This window comes from Botryllus schlosseri, chromosome 15 (genome assembly GCF_051294905.1).
Source record: "Botryllus schlosseri isolate E-star chromosome 15, Bs_hap1, whole genome shotgun sequence".
Taxonomy (NCBI): domain Eukaryota; kingdom Metazoa; phylum Chordata; class Ascidiacea; order Stolidobranchia; family Styelidae; genus Botryllus; species Botryllus schlosseri.
In genome coordinates this window covers 22,335,382-22,354,607 of record NC_137250.1, presented here as the reverse complement: position 1 = coordinate 22,354,607, position 19,226 = coordinate 22,335,382, and the positions used below count along the sequence as shown (strand labels likewise).

The following is a 19,226-nucleotide window of genomic DNA, read 5'->3' as shown; positions in this document are numbered from 1 at the left end:
ATCTTTTCGGTCGATCATATGATATTTGGACGACGTGGACGCGCGTGTGTTGTACTTGTGCGCTTTTGATTCAGAGGTAAAGAAGTCATTGAAGTATTTGGGGCAACGACCGCAGTGAAACTGATACATAAACTTGGCGATTTCTAGTTCCCGCATATCTTCTATGTTTAGGACGCCGAATCTCCTCAGCAGCGACTTATTGGATGGGCAGCCAGGTCCCTTTGGGGCCCTAGCTATGATTCGGAGTACTTTATGCTGTAGTTTCTGCAGTGGCTTGAGTGCAGTTACTGTTTCACACTTCAGGTTCGGCATATTTGATAGAGCGACGATCTTTTTTGTCAACCATAAGATAGTTGATCGACGTGGACGCGCGTGTGTCGTACTTATGCACTTTTGATAACGAGTTACTTCATGTACTTTGGCAAATCCGCTCATCTCTGGAAGACTGCGAAGATATCATTGACTCGTCACGCTCCAACGGCTTGCATTTTCACGCTTTTCCAGCAAAGCCGCTCGGAGCGGGACGCGGCACGCGGGTAATGTGAAAATACTATATCATGCCTATTACGGTGTTCGATGCTAGAAATCAACTTTTCCAAAATTTGGAACGGAACAAAATCGCTCTCGACGCGGTCGTCATCGCTGACAAAACCAAGTATGCGCAGTACGTCCTTGCTATTATGGGTCAAGCCCACGTTAAAAACATAGCATACGAAAAGAAATTTTTTGTGAGAGTCACAAGCGACAATTGGAAGACTCATACCGATTATCACGGAGCTTTTATGGGATCTACCGTCGATCGAAAAAGCGATATATTTTCCTTCGGATTCACGCACCGTAGCAAAGATGAAGTTTCTCTGCAATTCGCCTTGTGCTGCGTTCAGAATAACGTATCGTACTGGGACAATAACGACAATCGAAATTATTCAGTTTATATCCCGCCTAACCCGTTTGGAAGAAAATGAAGATCTGTTTTAGTTTTTGAACCCATGGATTCGTTTTGATAATGAGTAATGAAATAACTAATCAGACAATCAGACCAACAAAACTGATCAAAAATTGTCAACAGGCACGGTATGTCTCGTAAGATATGTTTTTCAGTGGTTTATTGATCTGATAATAATGACAATTCAATATGGGATTAAAAGCCTAATCAGTTGGAATTTCAAGTCCTCACTTCATCGCTATTTAAGACTAACATTGCTAAAATTCAGACCATCTTCTTTGACTGTCTAGAATTTGAGACCAAAATTGCAATTCATTTCTCAAGATATATTCCATTGTCTTTGATCATACCATTGATTTTGTTACTGTAGTCATAAAATGTCAAATTTTAACACTACAAGACAATTACATGACCTATTTCCGTCCATATTAAGTGACATTTTATAGTGCTATCGTCGGTTGACCAAATTTTGCAGATGTTAAGCCGTATGTTCGGACACACTTTTCATTTTCAAACCGCAATTGTGACTGTTGTCGATATTGCTGTATTTTTGTTGGATTCTGCAATTTTTTACATGATTTTATGCAGTATGCCAAGGTTAGAGGCTATGGTGCTAAGCATTGACATTGTAGTATGATGATCAGTGAAAAAAATCAGTTTGATGAAAATTTGTTTTGGGTGCTTCTGTGTAACAAGTCTTTGACATGAACACGCCATGTTTGCTATACACTACTACTAGTACTGTAAATTTCTTTGCTTGCTTGACTGAACATAACCTACTGGTTTGCTTTGTGCCAGCATAAGCCTCCATGCGATAGTCAAAAATAACATGCCAAAGTTTCAATGTTTTGGATACATAATTGCCTCGTCGCTCTTCCATTCATTTTGTCTTCATTTCCAAGCTAACAAGCTTTTTCGCTATAGGTGTGTCAGCTCAGATAAATTTGAGGTATGTTCTTCACTTACGAAATGTCCGACACGGTCAGAATACAACCATGGCTCTTCAATGTGAATCTTGAAGACGCGATATCGGTAGAATTGAATAAGAAGTTAGCAAATAAGGTAAAGCCAGGTTTATCATTAGTATAGGACCACGTATCAAAGTTGATTATTTGACTTTCTGTGATCACTTTCAGGTTTTCTACAATGTTGGACTTTGCATATGCCTTTTCGATATTTTGGAAATTATGGATTCCTACATATTTCCCGGTGACGGTGCAACGCATACGAAAGGTCGGACCTAGGCGCTAATATTATTGTTTTCATGTGTCTATTTACAAGAAAAAAGTTTGATAGAAATATACTACATGGAGGTGAAGTTTAAATCAAAGCAAAAATATTATCGACTGTCACTGAAACCTGAAGATATACAATTAAATAGTATATTCATATTGAAACAAACCTGAATATTGTTCCTGACACTCGTCAGCAATTAGTAGAGATTTGAAAATAACACCCAATTCTCTTCTAGTTGCTGATGATCGATTACCCTGACAAGGTTTATTTCAATTTGGGTTCATTTCAATATGAACATCCATTATTCTGAAGTTCTGTACCTTTGGAGTCTCTGTCACTGAAATTTTGTTTCTTGTTCAGTTAAGTTCCGGTATGTTATATTCCGTCCGTTTATTGACGAAGTGATGGTGGGCAACATAAAAAGTTGCAGTCGCGACGGTGTCACAGGTGAGAACGGACAATTGATGTCAAAACAACATCATTAATCGTGATTTACGCAGTAACGATGGGATTTTTCGATGATATCGTAATACCGCCAAGCAACCTGCCTCAGCCATCGAAATTTGACGAAAAGGAACAGGTTTGTGAGAAAGCTTTGTTATGAATATAGCTGGCCAAAATCGAATCCCTCAGTGATTTGATTTTGAATCGGATATTAGGCTTCGAATCGAGTATTTTAGTATCATTCCTATGACGTCACAACAGTATGAATGATGTGGAAAGTTCAAATATGTACCTTCTATGCGACCATACTCATTTCATTGCACTGTATGACCATGCTGTGTGTTAATCACGGATTCACATATATGATATTTCCACTAACGTGCGTGACTTCGTATGCTGCGATATGATCAATCGAGCTTTCCAGAGTGGAAAACGATATCATCAAAAGATTCGAAACTATATTTTTCTTTGATAAATTAACTCTTTAGTTAGCAAGGAATGTATATTTTGAGTATTAGAAAAATGAAACATATCTCAATATTTGACCCGAATCCTTCTGCCCAGCACATGTTATGAAAAATTTTGGTTTAAATGTGACTGTGCCGTCCATCAGGTGTGGATATGGGAGTATGGGTCTGACGATGGAGAGACGGCGGAATTATTTATGGACGTGGGTGAAGAAATTCGCTTTCGGGTCGCGGCCGAGCATTTCGTCGATACAACGCCGACGTCAGCCGCGGCTGCCGAAACGTCGAATAACGAAGCGAAAAGCAAAATTCCTTATTCCATCGAGGTAAAGTATTGTACAATTTGGCCAGATATGGTCTGTAGGAATGAGTGAATAAAAGCTTTTTGTTCAAAAATCGAGTTTTTTTTCAAATCCTCACACATGACCATCAATAAAAATTGACTTAGGGGGTTTCCCCCATTTTCCAGTCGGCTACCCCCGATTTCTGCGTGCGAGGGGGTAAAACTGCCCAAAGTGGCAACCACTGGTCGTGGAGTCATGATATATTAGGGTTACCATATTTCTGTCGTGGAGTCATGATATATAAGGGTTACCATATTTCAGCCACTCAAATTCCGGACACTCTTTAGTGCCCACTGGTGGATTTCGAAAGGAGTTATGACGTCACACTAGCAAAGATTTGCTCATAGACCAGAGGTGGCCACGATCCGGTTCAGGAGTATGTGGCTGTGCTTGTTTTATAATCGGGACCGAAAGCACATGTTTTCAGCCTCCTCCCGGCTAGCGTTGGGACCCCGGGAAATCCCGATCCCGGGATCCCGGGATTTGAAGCAATCCCGATCCCGGGATTAATCCCAATGGAATCCCGGGATTTGTGAAGAGCATTTTCCAAGGCTTACGTAACGCCACATCTCATATTTAGGTAATAAAGCAATGTCACAAACTCTGCTGATTGTCTAAAACAATTCACAATTATTTGATATTGAAGCCAGCTATGGCATAACAATGAACTACACAGTCACTTCCGTCGTAGTCTACGAATCGTAGCAGTGTAACTGAGTATCGGAAAGTCACAAGGACGGTGCTGCGGAGGTGAAATACAGGTCGAATAATGGCGAATTTCGAAGATGTCAATGCAAAGAGAAAATCATATGTTTGGCGAAACTGTTTGTTTCATAAATCTACATAAAAAGTCAAATGCAACTTGTGTCAAGACGTTTTGAAAGCTTCAGTGTCTAGCACAAAGGGACTAATAACGTATTTAAGGTCCGTACAAATGATAGTAATTAAATCATGCATGATTCAATCGAACACGTCAAAGAAAGATCAGGCTAAAATAAAGATGAGGAAGATCGATTCCTCTAAAATAAATCGCTTAAGCCTCGCATCGATGAACTTCTTAACCAGTTAACTACTGTGGACGGGTTAACATTTATTCAATTATACCCAAGTGAGCGAATTCGTCGAGCCTTCAAGGCTTATGGCTATGACTTGTCAAAATGTCGCAAACGGGTTCGTGACTTGGTGATCGAGCACAGCAAATAAATCCGTAAGTGTGTGTAAGAAGAGCTTATGGCAATGAAACGCAGCATTGGACGTTTTTCGATCACGTTTGACGAATCAATTTCTACACGAAACAGGCGGTACACGAATTTAAACATTCATTATCCGAGTGGCCTTCGGTCGCTGGGTTTCATTCGCATTCAATGGAGCATGTTTTAGCGTCAAAACTACAAGGAATAAATGTTTTCTGTGTAGCTTGTATGTGTATTTTACTACTTTGCTGATCCGGGGAAATCCCGGGATTGAGAAGCGCAAATCCCGGGAAATCCCAATCCCGGGATTTCAAATCTGATCCCGAAGTCCCAACCCTGCTCCCGGCCAAATGACCAATGATTTTGAGCCCACACTGAAATCGATGCAACTTCTGGAGTGAGGGTGCATGCTATGTGAATTTGGTTTCTATATGCATCTGGTCGTTTAATTATTTGAATGAATTTAGTCAATAATATTGGTCGATCCATATATTACTATATAGATACTACCCTCTGCCCACATGATCAGAGTTAGCAGCAGAGCTGGTGGAGGATAAGAAGTTCGAGAATACATGGAGCGTAATTGCACATAGTTAAGTCATGTTCATGTCCTACCGATAAGATTGTTTATCCGCCTTATGCCGGTGCGCACCATGGAGCTTCATAAACACCCCACATCCAGTGGTTTCCAACCTCTTATGGTCGCGACTCCATCTTCAATTTGAAAATGTTCAGTGGCCCAGACCAAAATTTGACGAGCTGATTAGTAAAATAAGTCCTGGACGCTAATTTGAACAGTGAAATTCTGGATATGTCCGGGAACTTCCGGACGTATGGCAACCCTATGATATATAGCTCGAACGCTGCTAAAACTACATGTTTCTATCTGTCCTAAGAAGAAAGTTTCTCTATTGTGAACACAAAACAAGTTGTAGCCAAAAACAGTAAAACTGCTATTGTTCAAATTTTGGCATGTTACACTGCAGTTTGCAACATACAGTGCAGTTATCAATAACACATTGGCTTGTTAAAAGTAGATAAGTTCATGTTTGCGACCAGTGTTGGGACTTCGGGATTTTTTACTGACTAATACCGGGATCTGTGAAGTAGTAAAGCACACATGCAAGCTACACAACTCTATTCCTTGTAATATTGACGAAAAAACATGAGCGCATCAATAGTTTAATCTTCTAGACCAGGGGTTCAACTTTTTTGCTATTCACGGTCGCATTTCGATTACATATACAGCATACCGTAGGAGAGTCGTAATGCACCACCTTGTCGCGAAACATATTCTAGTAATTCAACTCTATATATAACCCTTTATCATTTACAGGCGACAGTGGCCGACTCGGGGCTGGGATTGCTCACTTGGTGGGGCTGAACTCACGCGATCAAGTGACACAGCAGCTTATAAGACAGAGCCACTGCACAAAGATTGAAATCAAAGCGCACAAGAACGGAAGCAGATACCTTGGATTGGTTACATCCCTCGTGATGAAGAACACTTTAAATGCAAGCACCATTCGTCTATATTTGCTAGCATCAGTAGCTGGCTAAAATACGAAGATGAGAGCAAATACATTAAAATGGCACTTATATTTTGGCAACCAGGATATTAAACAAATCACGAGTCAAATTTAACTTGGACCAATTCTTTTAAAGTTTTGGATGAAATAGAAGGCCTGGGATTCATACCTCACTCATTTTTCTCCACTCTGATGAACATGTCTATTGTAACAGATATAAAGACAAGTTACCATGCCTATTTTTCAATTATCGGTTCTGATATGCAATACTTCAGTCCAGTCATTACAACCCTGGTGGCACCATTATTCAGTTTGTTTCATAAATATTTACGAGTGACATCATGCACTGCGAGTAGGTGGTTCAGCAATGACAATATCAGTGGTGCAGTTTAATGCCATGAACCCATTCATTTACTTTTATATTGTTGCCGTGGAATCAAAATCTGCCAAAAGTCCATTTTACAGATTTTGAGAAAATTAACTTGATGTGAAGTGTTAATTTTCTTCCGGTCGTATCTTGCACATATGATCAACTTCGAAACAATGTGACACATATGGCCGAAAAAAAAAATGAATATTTCACTACACCTTGATTTTACTATAACTTTGAAAAATGGAATTCAAAATTAGCTAATTAGTTTCCACTGCGGCGACATAGCTACGAGTGACTTCATGCACCGTGTGAGTGGGTGGTAGACCGTTTGCAGACAAATTCAGCAATAAAATTCATGGATGATACATACGGAGTGTTCTATTCAAATGCATTGTGGCAATATCAGAGTCTAGGGTAGCAATATATATACGGTGGCAATATCAAGAGTACAGTATAAGTAGATAACATTACAGAGCATTTACAGGTCGCTGTGCAAGATTCAGTATTAAGACAAGGTAAAGTGTAAAAAGGCTGTTACGACACAAAATTGGTTGAATAAAGCATCCCGTCAGCAACTAATTAACATGATACCAAAAGTATCCACTGGATATAATCCAACCGTAGTACATGATTCAATATCATTTCGTACAGGGCGTGAGATTACAGAGGGTATTTGCTCAACGCAAAAATGTTTGAATGAATTTTGGTAGAAACAAATAGGCAATATCATTTGATACATAAGCGCCAAGAAAAAATCATTTGGTATTTGAATTTTCACATAATGAAAATCGTAGGAATAGTAGTATGCACTGAAATGTAGTACAGAGAACTTGCAGTTTGCCTTACAAAAGTTACTCGATACCAAAATGTAGCGCCGAGGCGAGCTTTCAATAAATTTGTCGCAATATCAAAGTTGGAAAGATTACAGATTATTATCAATTGATAAAAACAAATTTAAAATCTAACGATAAGGCAGAATTACTTGGTATTTTGATAACGAAAAAACATGGCATTTGATTGGCAATAACAGAAAATCATACCAATAGTATCTACTGAATGCGAGCCAAACTGAGGCTACAGCATAAAACATTGAAGAATTGGCATGATCATAACGTTTCCAGCAGGTAAAATGGCTCAAGTACAAAGAAAATCTTCGCCAACAAGTACGACGGCTGCATGAAAATGAGTACATACAAATCGATTGCCTCTCATTAATATATCTGTGTTGTCCTTGGTAGAAAGCATGCTGTTGGCCTTGCAAAGGTTAAAAACGACAGTTTCAGCACAGTGACATTATGATCACAAAAGATGCGTGAATATTGTGAGTTATGCTGTGACAGAAACCTATCCTATTAATGAAGAGTAAAACCGTGCATTAGTTGATGTCAAAGATGCATTTTATACGGATGGCAATATATAGGAAATTTGGGTTGATTCCAACATCTCGGAACTGAAATTACATTACAACTTCATTATATGCGGAGTATCAATGCGCATTAGTTGACATCAAAGATGCCATATCTGGATGCATTTATACGGGTAGCAATAAACAGAAGTTTGAATTCATTCCAACAATTCGGAACTGAAATAACATTACATCTTCATTTTACCAGTGGAGGAAAAGCATGAGACACCAATAAATTACAGACATTTGTGTTGCATAGCACAATGAAACAAACTATGACTAGGGCTGGGCTCAATGATTAGAGTACACATGGAACATATAGTGCAAAGCTATGCTATGGGGTTGTTCAAAAATAACTTTTTGTCCGGATTCCAGTGATCCACTTATTAAATTGGCAGGTTACTAGAAAAAACGCTGCACACCAAATGTGGTTCAATTCTAACCAGTATAAGCCGCCACAGAGCCAATTTGAAATTTCAAGTTATTATAAAAAATTGAAAAAAAAAATTTTTCTGTCAACCCGATGAAATTGTTAAGTTGTCTTCAAAAACGATGCAAAAACAAATTCGACTCCATTCCAACTCGTAGAAGCGGAGTTATTTGAGTTTTCCATCAATAATTCTAGGATTACCAACCGTCAATGCTATTTTTGCAAATCCAGAGCTTTCAAATGCAAGAGCTTCACTTCTGCCAATTGGAAGTGAGAAAAACGTGCTATGCATCGTTCTGTTAGGTAACTCACTAATTTTATGGGGTTGACAGAAAATTTGAATTTTTTTTTGTCAATTCTTTTATAATAATTTAAAAAATTTGAATTGGCTCTGCGTGGGCTTCTACCGGTTGGAACTGAACCAAATTTGGTGAGCATGGTTTTTCAAGGTAACGTAACATTTTAATAAGTAGACATTAGATACCTGTGAGGTCGTTATCAACCCACAGCATTGTCACAAAGTGTAATGAAATAGGTATGGTCGACAACAAACCAAATCCTCTTCAATATGATGTAGCAGTGGCATTGTATTTTTTGTGGTCACATAAAAGGTAGGTACATGTTCAAACTTTCTGCATCATTCATGCTGTTTTAGCATCATAACCACTAACCAGTGACACCCAGCCCTATTACTGTGAACTACAATGCAATATGGCCATTCTAATTTGCTCTTTCGAAGGGATCGTAACACGGGCAGAAGATATTGAAAAACACCGCCACCAGCACACAAACTATGAATATCGGGATGGACGCTTTCATGACTATGTCTTCCCACTTTTGACGTCGGAAATTCTTCAACAAGAACAGTCCGCACAGCAATCCGGAAAGGGCGCCGGCCAGGTGGGCCGCGTACGACACCGGATCGGTGTTGCCCGGGTCTCCGTAACGCCTGTACAGGGCAGTGGCGAAGTCTGCGACAACTAAAGGAAGAGCAATATGGAAATGATTGAAAAATACCTTAATTTTAACACACCGTAAGAGCTGAACTAGGAAATTTTCAGATTTTTCAAATTAAATTTTTGAATTTGAGGTATAGGTGATTATTTTTTTAAATTTGATTAGAATTAGAACTGCTCCATTTGCAAAAACTTGAAATTGAACTCTATTCCGAAATATAAAGAAACAACAAAAATCAAGTTCAGTTCAAATCAAATTAGAGTTCATCCTCATAAGCCTGAGAATGACAAATGTCTGTACAGCGAGCTCGCACTATACAGTTCACCTGTAGCATTTTCACGAAATTAGATTCGAGTTAGATCATAGAAATACTTCACAAATTATATTACCTATACCGGCATTTAGCTGTAATTACGCTAATTATATAATTAGAATAAACTAGTTGTCAAAGTTTGCCCACAATCAGGGTTAGGTAGTGAATTCCAAGGCACCGACTATGCTGAGAAAATGTGATTGTCAAGGTAATACTTACTGAAGCATGACACAAATACCGTTCTGATAATAGCGTACGACAGCTTCATGGAGTCCCAATTCTGCAGAAGAAAAGTATGGAGTAATAGAAAGACAGAAATTGGTGTTACAGCCCGCATTGCTCGAGTATAAAGTCAGTAAAGGAGTACTTCCACTTTTTCAGAGTATTTGACTTGAGTCAATTTGCGTATTGAATCGATTTGGACTCGACTTTTTGTGTATGACGTGAGATTCATATCGACCCAGACAGGATATTATTGTAACGTCGAAGAATAGGAAAGCTACCGCACTATTGGTATTTTGTCAATCAGTACTGGTAATAGAAAAATAGTGCCAGAAACTGTCAAGAGTGAGGACTCGAGTCTAAACACTACGACTCGGACTTGACCCTTTTGCACCGTGACTCGGGCTTGACTCGGTGGTGGATTGAAAATGACTCGACCTGACTCGAATCAAAACTAAATGAGATCGAATTGTGACTCGGTACCTTGTGACTTGGTTACAACCTCGATGCCAATGATGACTACTTCCCGATCCCACTTAGCAAATTGAGGGTAGAAGCCTAAATCTCACCAATATGATGTTAGCCAGGAACGCAAAGAGCAAAGCGAAATCACCGCCTGACGCGCCTACTAGGAAAGTGCCGACGTCGAATACAGAGGAGCCGAGGGAGCCCGCGATGACGCCTATCAGATAGATGGCCATGACTCGTAGCGAACCGTGAACCAGTTCTAACGGAATTCCCAGCACCAGTTGAACCATAACGTTGGACAGAATATGGCCAATCCTGCAACGAAATTTGATACGTTAGTCATTAATAGATTCTTGGAGGTGCAGAACTTCAATATACTATTAATTATTATATAAACTTGAATACTTTCGGCTCACATTCGTCACAGTTTAATTGCCAGCAACTGGTTGGAAAAGAACATGAACAAGAATTCGAATAATCGAGCCAAACAGATGGCTTACGCTCAATGTAGACTACTATTTTTAGACAATACACAAGTTTCTTCTGTTGGCACAAACTACAAACTAGGTTCTCGAATTTTGATAAAAGTCGACACCGAGCCACACAAATGAGAAAATGAACTGTTGATACACATTAATTTGAACATTTTTGTGCAATAATGTGTAATAGTTTTTCTAGTTCAGACAATATGTTATGCCAAAATTTTCCATTATATAGGTCAAAAATAATAATCGCCCGACTGATAAGTCTTTAATGCTAGCTTACCTAGTTGCCACGATAGCAGGCAGATGTATAACAGCCAAGGGCAAGATAGGTAAAGATATTGAAAATGCCCTACCCTGCATGCACAAACATATAGGTCAGGAATCTCCAGACTTGTTCGCGGTGATACGGACTGAAGAGCAGAGGGCTGTGAAGGGCAGATTGACTCAAGCTCCACCAAGTGGTCACAGGAGAGCTCACAGAGTGATAAATAAAAAATCCGATCTGTTAAAAAGTACAGAATTATTGCTGAGGTTTATTTATTCAGTTTTTTTCACGCTACGGGTAGATATGGAGTGCGGTACATGTTTTTCTGTAGTCTGTTTTTGCTTGGTACACAAAAATCATAATATGCCATGTAGTAAACTACATTCAAGTACAAGCCACAAATTTAGAATTCACCATTAATATAAAAATCCCATATCTACATAACAATGACACCTTCTGTACCTCCAAACAATAAGTTGGGATTGCAAACATCATTGTTGCTCTTTTTAATATATTCCGATACGATCCCCAAGGGGGCGTGTCAAAAAAAGTTTGAGAACCACTCCTATCGGGTGACTGTGTAATCCCACCGATTTTGAATATTCTATTATGTTGATCGTGAGTTGAGACACAAATCCCCTCCAAGCAGTGTTAGAGAAAATCGCAGCTTAGCACAAGAATTCACTTCTGGCATAGACGTTGCGTACTCATTGTGATGCAACAACCCACCCAGTCGGAGTTAAGCAGCGTCAAATCAGTTTGGATATTTACTCATTTTTAGAAAAGACCAAGTTTCGAAAGAGTATGGATATCCTATAATTTGATGACGAAGCAAGACTTTTGGACTCACTATATGCTTCGTTTGCTACTGCTTGAGAACTGAAAATTTCTATCGAATATTTATGGACATCACTGAAAAGTATATGCAGTCCCGGCCCGGGTATACGCAATGAAATATTTACCGACTGCTGACTTAGATAATTATAGTTGTTACTCTAGTGTAGAGTTCATTTCCATCAGTTGAACACTACATATTGGCCTGCTTGCCTACATTATACATATATTTATACATATATGTGTAGCCTATATGAATGAAATAAAAAACACTATGGTAAAGGTGGCGAGATAGCGTAGTGGTATAATCCACAGCTGCATGTTCGTGGCCGACTATAGAATTCCTACTTAAGTGTAAGCCGTGTCTCTTGTCTCATAAAAGACTAGAAGTAGGCCGTGCTACAAGTCCGCAGCTACGGAATAAAAACTATGAAAATTGGACTGGTGTAAATGACCATAGTAGTTGACTAACACGAATACGGTACCACAAAACAACAACTACCGGTATGGTAAAAATGCAACATCTCATGTTGAAATACATTAAGAAAAAGTTTAATCAAGTATCCACAGCAATTTGATTTTTAATATGCATTTCATCAATTTTTTGCGTTTCTTGAGGCTTTTGCGGGCTGCCCGTCCCTGATCTACTATATCCAGGAGCTCAAAATAGCATAAAAATTGCAAAATGCATAGGCTATCTGGGAGGAATATAGAGATGTGAATAGCATTCAAAATAGGTGCATCCTGTGCAATTGTGCAGTGTTGCCAATAATTACGATGATTTCACTGATAAGAGTGATGTAGATTGCTACTTTTTCCTGGTCAGAGTAGCAAAGTGGCGAGTAAGTTCGATTGAAGAACTGTTTATGTAGAAGTCTAAGTACTCTAAAACTTAATTAACGATGGTTACAATGATTTCACTCATAGCATTGACGTAAATTGCACCAATTGATACTTTTCCTGGTCAGTGTTAGAAAACAAGTAGGCCTAATTTTGACTTGAAAATTACTTCCTGCACAAGTGGAAGTAAGCTAAACTAAATTACCCGTTTTACACTCTACTCGAACTTACCTGTACAAGGGTGATGGTGAGAATGAACAAGGGGGGACCCCCGACCTGTTCTTTACAATCAGGCACGCACGTGTAGTGTTCAAAGTAATATGAATCTTGTTCCGGGCTTACGATAACAGCACTGAAAACGAATTTTTAGTTAGAATAGATCTCACTTTGCAATAAAGAAGTGGTCGCTAACTATCATACTTTGACAACTAGATAGGCTTATTCTAGTTGCGTAATTAGACTTATTAGAATTATCTAGTTGTCCAAGTCTGCATAAGATACGGGAATAGTATAATGCACATACTTGACGAGGGCTCTGTTGGCTCGTTCTCGGAATGGCTTTCTCTCTCTCCTCACTTCTCCTTCGTCGGCATCACCCTACAAAGATGAGAGTCATTTAATTAACCGAACGATGGCTTGGGGGTCAAACCCCCCTCACACTTCAAACTCGAACCTTGGCCCTTTTGAAATTTCGATGAAATAAAGATTGAATCTATTATTGAATATTGAATGTGTTTTAGTTAGATAGTTGCGGATTTTTAAAGGTTGCTAGTTCTAATTCTAGTTGCAAGTCTCCAAAAGTGAGTACGGTGGTTCTAGTTGTAGTTGCAAATTTTGAAAATCCAAAGTTTGTACATGTCAGACAGAAACACCTACCAAGTTATTAAGGCGAACCGCTTCTGCCATTGTTCACGTGTTAAGTCGTGGAATAAAATTCAATAAATACACTACCACTGAAAAGAAATCACTTCAATAAACGAAGACTTCAAACAGATAGGCTTACTACGTGGTTATATACGTAAATTTACATAAACATCACATTCACTTGGTTCAAGACGTATAAGTTCAAATTGTAAAATAAGATCAATCGTAATTTGAAATCAAAACCAATATTCGCCACATCGCATATAGTCCACAGTTATAACTTTTCAGAATTGAACTCAGAAGCACAGTACAAAATATTAAACATACCGTAGTAGGCTACGCCAGATATTTCGTATCACAACAGTTACTAATTCCTTGTAGTATTGTGTGCAAATAAACGGGTTCAGTTTAGTTTAATAACAATCTCGTCAGAGACAACACCACACGATTGCGATACAATAAAAAGATAGGAAGTTTCAAATCGATTTGGCAAAGTCAAGCAAATCAGATTCCTTCAATCAAAAGTATTGAGAGAGTCTGGCAGTGGCAAGAAGTTGAAATTGTTCAATGCAAGCACCAAGATCATAATAATTGTCACATCAACTATATAATATGACGCTTCCAAAGCAACGATCGACTTCAAATTGAGACCAAACTACAGAAGCTACTCGATAACGTGGAAATATCACATCTTAGCCTAACTGTCCTGTAATATAGGACATCGTATGCAATATGCGGGTGAAGTATTTCTTTCGATCTTGGAAAGAACTAGGCATTGAAGATGCTGAAGCCTGATAAAGCTGCGAGGCCGATGGGCGATGGGGCATTGGAAATAGAATGAACATCACCATGGCAGTGAATTTGCTATTGCAGTGATCCCCAAATCTTTGTCTCCGCTTCCACATTAAACATAACTCAAAATACTATCATAATTTCATAAACTGATCGAAAAACCTTGGAATATTATTTGACACAATAATGGCCTCAACAGATAGTGTCTAGAATCTAGATTGTTAAGTTGGAGAAATCATTCAAAGTGTTGGAACTAATGTATTTTGGACAACATTACCAATTACCAATGGGTTAGGGACCACTGATATGTGCTATCGTATTGGGGATATGATTTTTTTTTGAAGACAGTAAATTGAAGAATACCCAAAACATCATTTTGACCATAAAATACAACACTAGAAACACTGACGACGAATAGGCTAGAAAGAAATTTAAAACAATTCTAAAAAAGCATCAACTAGATAAAACACAGCAAACACACTATACTACAAAACTTCAACAGTTAATACCTTACAAGAGCAATTCCTGCGGCTATATTGAATTGTGTATTTCACTTGAACTAATGTAATAGAATGGAACCAGAGGGGCCAAACAGTTGTACGCCAAAGAATAATAAAACAAATGCAAGCAGCCTAAGCAGGAGATTGTGTTCTATATCCACGAGTCGCAAGTTATATGTGCAAATGTTTAAAAAGGTTACAATTAAGCTCCAAATAATACAAAAGCAAATGTGGTCAAAGTAATCATCGTAGGTAGTCAAATTGAGGTAAAAGTAACGTCATAAATTTCTACTCAAGTACAATCAGCGGTTTCCAAGTTGGGATTTTAGGCTCAATTTTGCCTAAAATTGAATACCGGTAATGTTCAGAAGAGAAATTAGTCTAAAATCATAGGCCTAACCACTTGAGTAGGTAGTACGAGTTCTCAACACCAACTGGAGAACTCTGAAAAAGTGACAAGTACTTCGTTACTGACCACTTCTGTATACTTGTACACCGTACAAAAATCTCTTCTTCAAATATTACCGGTTAGTCGATAAAATTGTCACGTTGGCTAAAAAAATGACGGACAGCAAATTTGTCCTAATACCAACCTGTAGCAAAGAAACTGTAGCGGTAGAAAATTTTAGACTGAATGAAGAATTTTTTTCCCAATTTTACCGGCAAACAATGCATACAGTAACAAATTTGGCTCAATTCCAACCCGTAGAAGCAAAGTTATGGGAGTCAGAAATTTTTGATTGAAAAAATAAAAGTATTTCCGATGCGTAATTCTATCATTGAGCTCAAGCGATTATTCAAACGTTCGTATTTTGTGATACGATTGTTGATATGCAATGATCTTTTCAATTCTCTACCAGTTGCTGACGATTACCATTGACGAGAGTCGGCCGAAAATATTTGGGTGTATTTCAATATGAATATACTATTTAATTGTATAGGCTATTGACTACAAGAAACTCTTCAGATTCTGTAATTAATAATGATTTTATCAAGTAGACCTAGCCACTAAAATTTAAGAAACAGTTATTTTCAAACAGTTTTACTGTCCACAGCACCCATCTGATAGCTATGATGCATTAAAACCTCTCTACAAGAAAGAATCTACATAGGCCTACCGACTCGCCCACAGACTTAAAAGCGAAATGATTCCGGTTGGCTATCAATTCTTTTCAGTCTTATGTATGCATCCGTACCATATCCTTGCATGCTCTGTATAACAAGGCTGCCTCCCATATACTCGGCATAACACTTTGACATCGGTAATCCAAAGCCATGCCCATGCATTTGGCTTTTTCCATCGGGACCTTGATTAGCCATACTCATCATATCAAAAAAGGGATTATCCATCGTTTTTTTGCTGGTATCTTCATCAGCCGTTGTGAAATTATATTCAACAACTTTATCCACAAGTGTGTGAGGAATGCCCCCACCACGGTCTGATACTTTGATGATAAAGTCAACTGGATTATTGACGATCGTTATTATTATGTCTGGGATTGTGCTACTGATTGACGAAGCGTGGTGTTCGACACTGAAGCGCATTGCATTTTTGAGCAGCTCACATAAAATATAATCCAGCGGCATTGGGATGTACGGAAAATGCGCGTGAATATGTCCACAAACTCTCACTTTTGGTGCACGGCCGTACTCATGCTCACACATTTTCGTAACGAATGTAATCCATTTCTCAATAGCTTTGGCTGGGTAAAATTTCGTGTGAATCATGCCAATATGATCTTTTTCTTCTTTATGCAATAGAATATGATGCATCGCCAAAAGGCGTATAGCAAGCCGAGATGTTAGCATACGGTCCAGAAATTGACGGGCCATGTGAGCTTCAAGCATTTCTTCGCTCAAATGTTTGTGGCATTCGCGAAAAGCAATAGCCATATCATTTACAACCTCCGTATGGTCGTCAAGCAATCGTTCCAATAATGAAGCATATTCATTCACCTGATCTTTAGTCTCAATTTTCGGGAAGCTATGAAGAGCTTTGAATGACTGGGTGTATAAATCAAGGACGCGCAACATTGTCGGGTTACAGCCAATTATGAAAGGCAGTCCGTGTAAAGATTTAATTCTGTGTGCCACACGTACAGGCAGTTCACGGTGCAAGTATTTTGCGCTTTGCAACAAATACTTATCTCTATTGCCATGAGATTCTCCAGAATACAGAATCATCCACGGAGTGATACGGACTGATTTTTCTTCAGCTACACGCTCGATCTGGCTTTGGTTGTAATAAGCTGCAACGGTTTTGGCTCTTTCTCTTGCTTCCGGTGAGTAGTAATGCTTCCATTGCCGAAAATTTTTCAAAGCGGATTGATAGTGTTTTAAGATACTCCGATGAGCCTGGATCATGGTTTAGGCCAGGGTATATTTGATCTGATAAACAATTTAAGAAATGTTTCAGATATTGATGGAATTACCATTAGACAATGGTCGGTCGATCCATTGTAAAAGTACGATTTGTGTATTTTTAGATCGTAATGTTTACAAAAACTGTCATTTTCCTGCACTGCCAAGTTTCAGCAAAATCCTGGGACATAACTGCGTCCAAAATCACCCTCCCTAACCCAATTGACAAATCTCTGTATAATCGTTCAGTTATATTTTTCATCTGAACAAGTCACACACAATGTATACAATGCGATGTACACACAAAATTTTTAGAAAATGACACCGGTAATGCAACTGATCTTGTCTTAAACTTTTCCCACTCATACTAGGCTAGACTAGGCCCATCTCAAACCCTATTTGTTCCTGTTCCTCGCACGTAATCGTACAGTGGAGTGAAGTGACAAACAGTGAAGTGGCAAACCGGTCCTAACTGACAAAATAAAACCATACCGTAACGCAACTCGGGGCCCCCTAAGTCAATCCCGTGCGTGCATAAGCTTGACGTAACATCGCTAAGTGTAAGTACAGCAAATGATTGAGCATTGCTAAAGGGCAATTCCCTGCACAGACAACCGATGTTCACACCACTACCTCTTCAAATCTCTTGAAATTTGGTACGCGCACAGATGCGCTAATTCCAAACATGATGAACCTTATTTTATGAAAATTGGACTTTGGGGTCAAAAGTTACGTCTCTTTGAAAATTGTCAATTTTCTCCTCATTTAGGTCTGCACATTTCAGGCTATATCAATGAAATATTCAAGGTGTAGCTATATGTTGGACGACACTTGGATTTATCTGAAGCTTGTCTGATTATAGATAACTAACCTACGGATAAGATGCGCATCACGTGATTCACGGTCGAGTGATGCTACAGTCGCAGATTTGTCGTCTCTTCATAGCATTATAGAAATTAAACATGGAACGGCAACGACCGATTTTGCTGCTTCGTTCCGCTTCGCCGAGGCTGGAGTGGAGAATTGTTTTGCGTAAGCGACTGTAGGGTTTCTGGCAATCCAAAAGCTATCTTCCCGAGCGCAGAAATTATTGAATCTGGTCTTGATCGAAAGCTACTGTTGCACCGATTCCGAAAATATAAATTAAAATAATGATCAGGCACTGATCCACCTAGAATCCGTCCTCCAAGTCTGAAATATCGGCATTGTTCGAACAATCGGAGAGTCGCAACGCGTCATTGTTATGGCCATCGTGTTGCGGTTACCGATTGTTCTGAACAATGCCGATATTTCAGACTTGGAGGACGGATTCTAGGTGGATCAGTGCATGAAACCAGCGTGTGCTCAAAGGTGGTGTGGACACTCGGAAAATCACGTGACTGTCACGCCGAGATGCCTTTTTTGACTTTGTTATTGTCGATCCGTCTGCAACTGTAATTAAAGGCAAAATCGCTATTGCTTTTTGTTGATTTTGACTATGTTCCATATCGAGTTGGGTAACAGGATTTGGTATGGCCGATTTGGCCTGAGCTACACTCTGCCAGTCAGCGTGCTGTTGAAACTCTTCAACACTCTCTTCCTATCAAAGTTACAATACGGAATTCTTTGTTGGGGTGCTGCCTGCAAGAATACAATTGACCCCTCACTGCAAAAACCTCAGCATCGGATCATCCGTATCATTGCCAAACCCCCACGGGGGCCTGGATGTGCAACTGATAAATCGCTTCTCAAAAGATGTGGTGTTCTAAACTTAGAAGATATGAGAAAGCTAGAAATTGCCAAGTTGATGTATGAGTTCCATTGCGGTCAATGTCCCTCAAATTTCAACGACTACTTCACCTCAGAGACAAAAGCGCACAAGTACAGCACATGCGCGTCATCGAAGAACAACTACCATATGATCAGGACTGAATACAAGAAAACGCATTGCTCTATCAAGTATGCCGGACCCCAATTGT

General features: G+C 39.1%; 4 protein-coding genes across 5 annotated transcripts; 2 read left to right on the top strand and 2 right to left on the bottom strand.

Moving 5' to 3' along the window:
• Positions 1-497: 497 nt before the first annotated feature.
• Positions 498-1,870, top strand: LOC145458103 (protein phosphatase 1 regulatory subunit 3B-like). Of its 2 annotated transcripts, XM_080336422.1 has the most exons (2): positions 501-655; positions 734-1,870. In XM_080336422.1, exons 1-2 carry the CDS (start codon positions 558-560, stop codon positions 963-965), a joined length of 330 nt encoding a protein of 109 aa, XP_080192548.1. In that variant the 5' UTR covers positions 501-557; the 3' UTR covers positions 966-1,870. The 2 variants fall into 2 exon arrangements, with proteins under 2 accessions (XP_080192547.1, XP_080192548.1); XM_080336421.1 differs by having other exon boundaries at positions 498-1,870.
• On the top strand, positions 1,869-6,897 carry LOC145458101 (DNA-directed RNA polymerase III subunit RPC8-like). Its single transcript, XM_080336420.1, has 6 exons — positions 1,869-2,008; positions 2,083-2,179; positions 2,543-2,629; positions 2,683-2,762; positions 3,240-3,419; positions 5,967-6,897. The coding sequence occupies exons 1-6, from the start codon at positions 1,898-1,900 to the stop codon at positions 6,012-6,014; spliced, it is 603 nt and encodes a 200-aa protein (XP_080192546.1). The 5' UTR covers positions 1,869-1,897; the 3' UTR covers positions 6,015-6,897.
• Positions 6,895-13,755, bottom strand: LOC145458100 (rhomboid-related protein 2-like). Its single transcript, XM_080336419.1, has 7 exons — positions 13,628-13,755; positions 13,275-13,348; positions 12,983-13,103; positions 11,166-11,314; positions 10,429-10,642; positions 9,857-9,917; positions 6,895-9,347 (listed from the first exon to the last, which is right to left on the bottom strand). Exons 1-7 carry the CDS (start codon positions 13,655-13,657, stop codon positions 9,088-9,090), a joined length of 909 nt encoding a protein of 302 aa, XP_080192545.1. The 5' UTR covers positions 13,658-13,755; the 3' UTR covers positions 6,895-9,087.
• Positions 13,705-17,310, bottom strand: LOC145458098 (branched-chain alpha-ketoacid dehydrogenase kinase-like). The gene has a single exon (XM_080336416.1). The coding sequence runs from the start codon at positions 17,269-17,271 to the stop codon at positions 16,042-16,044; it is 1,230 nt and encodes a 409-aa protein (XP_080192542.1). The 5' UTR covers positions 17,272-17,310; the 3' UTR covers positions 13,705-16,041.
• Between the last annotated feature and the right edge of the window lie 1,916 nt (positions 17,311-19,226).

Coding starts and splice junctions, on each gene's coding strand:
- LOC145458103 (XM_080336421.1), top strand. CDS start 558: ATGCCTATTACGGTGTTCGATGCTAGAAATCAACTTTTCCAAAATTTG.
- LOC145458101 (XM_080336420.1), top strand. CDS start 1,898: ATGTTCTTCACTTACGAAATGTCCGACACGGTCAGAATACAACCATGG. Junction 2,630..2,682: donor CAGTCGCGACGGTGTCACAG/GTGAGAACGGAC, acceptor TGATTTACGCAG/TAACGATGGGATTTTTCGAT. Junction 3,420..5,966: donor AAATTCCTTATTCCATCGAG/GTAAAGTATTGT, acceptor TATCATTTACAG/GCGACAGTGGCCGACTCGGG.
- LOC145458100 (XM_080336419.1), bottom strand. CDS start 13,657: ATGGCAGAAGCGGTTCGCCTTAATAACTTG. Junction 13,349..13,627: donor CGGTTCGCCTTAATAACTTG/GTAGGTGTTTCT, acceptor TCATCTTTGTAG/GGTGATGCCGACGAAGGAGA. Junction 9,918..10,428: donor TCCTGGCTAACATCATATTG/GTGAGATTTAGG, acceptor TTTCTTCTGCAG/AATTGGGACTCCATGAAGCT.
- LOC145458098 (XM_080336416.1), bottom strand. CDS start 17,271: ATGATCCAGGCTCATCGGAGTATCTTAAAACACTATCAATCCGCTTTG.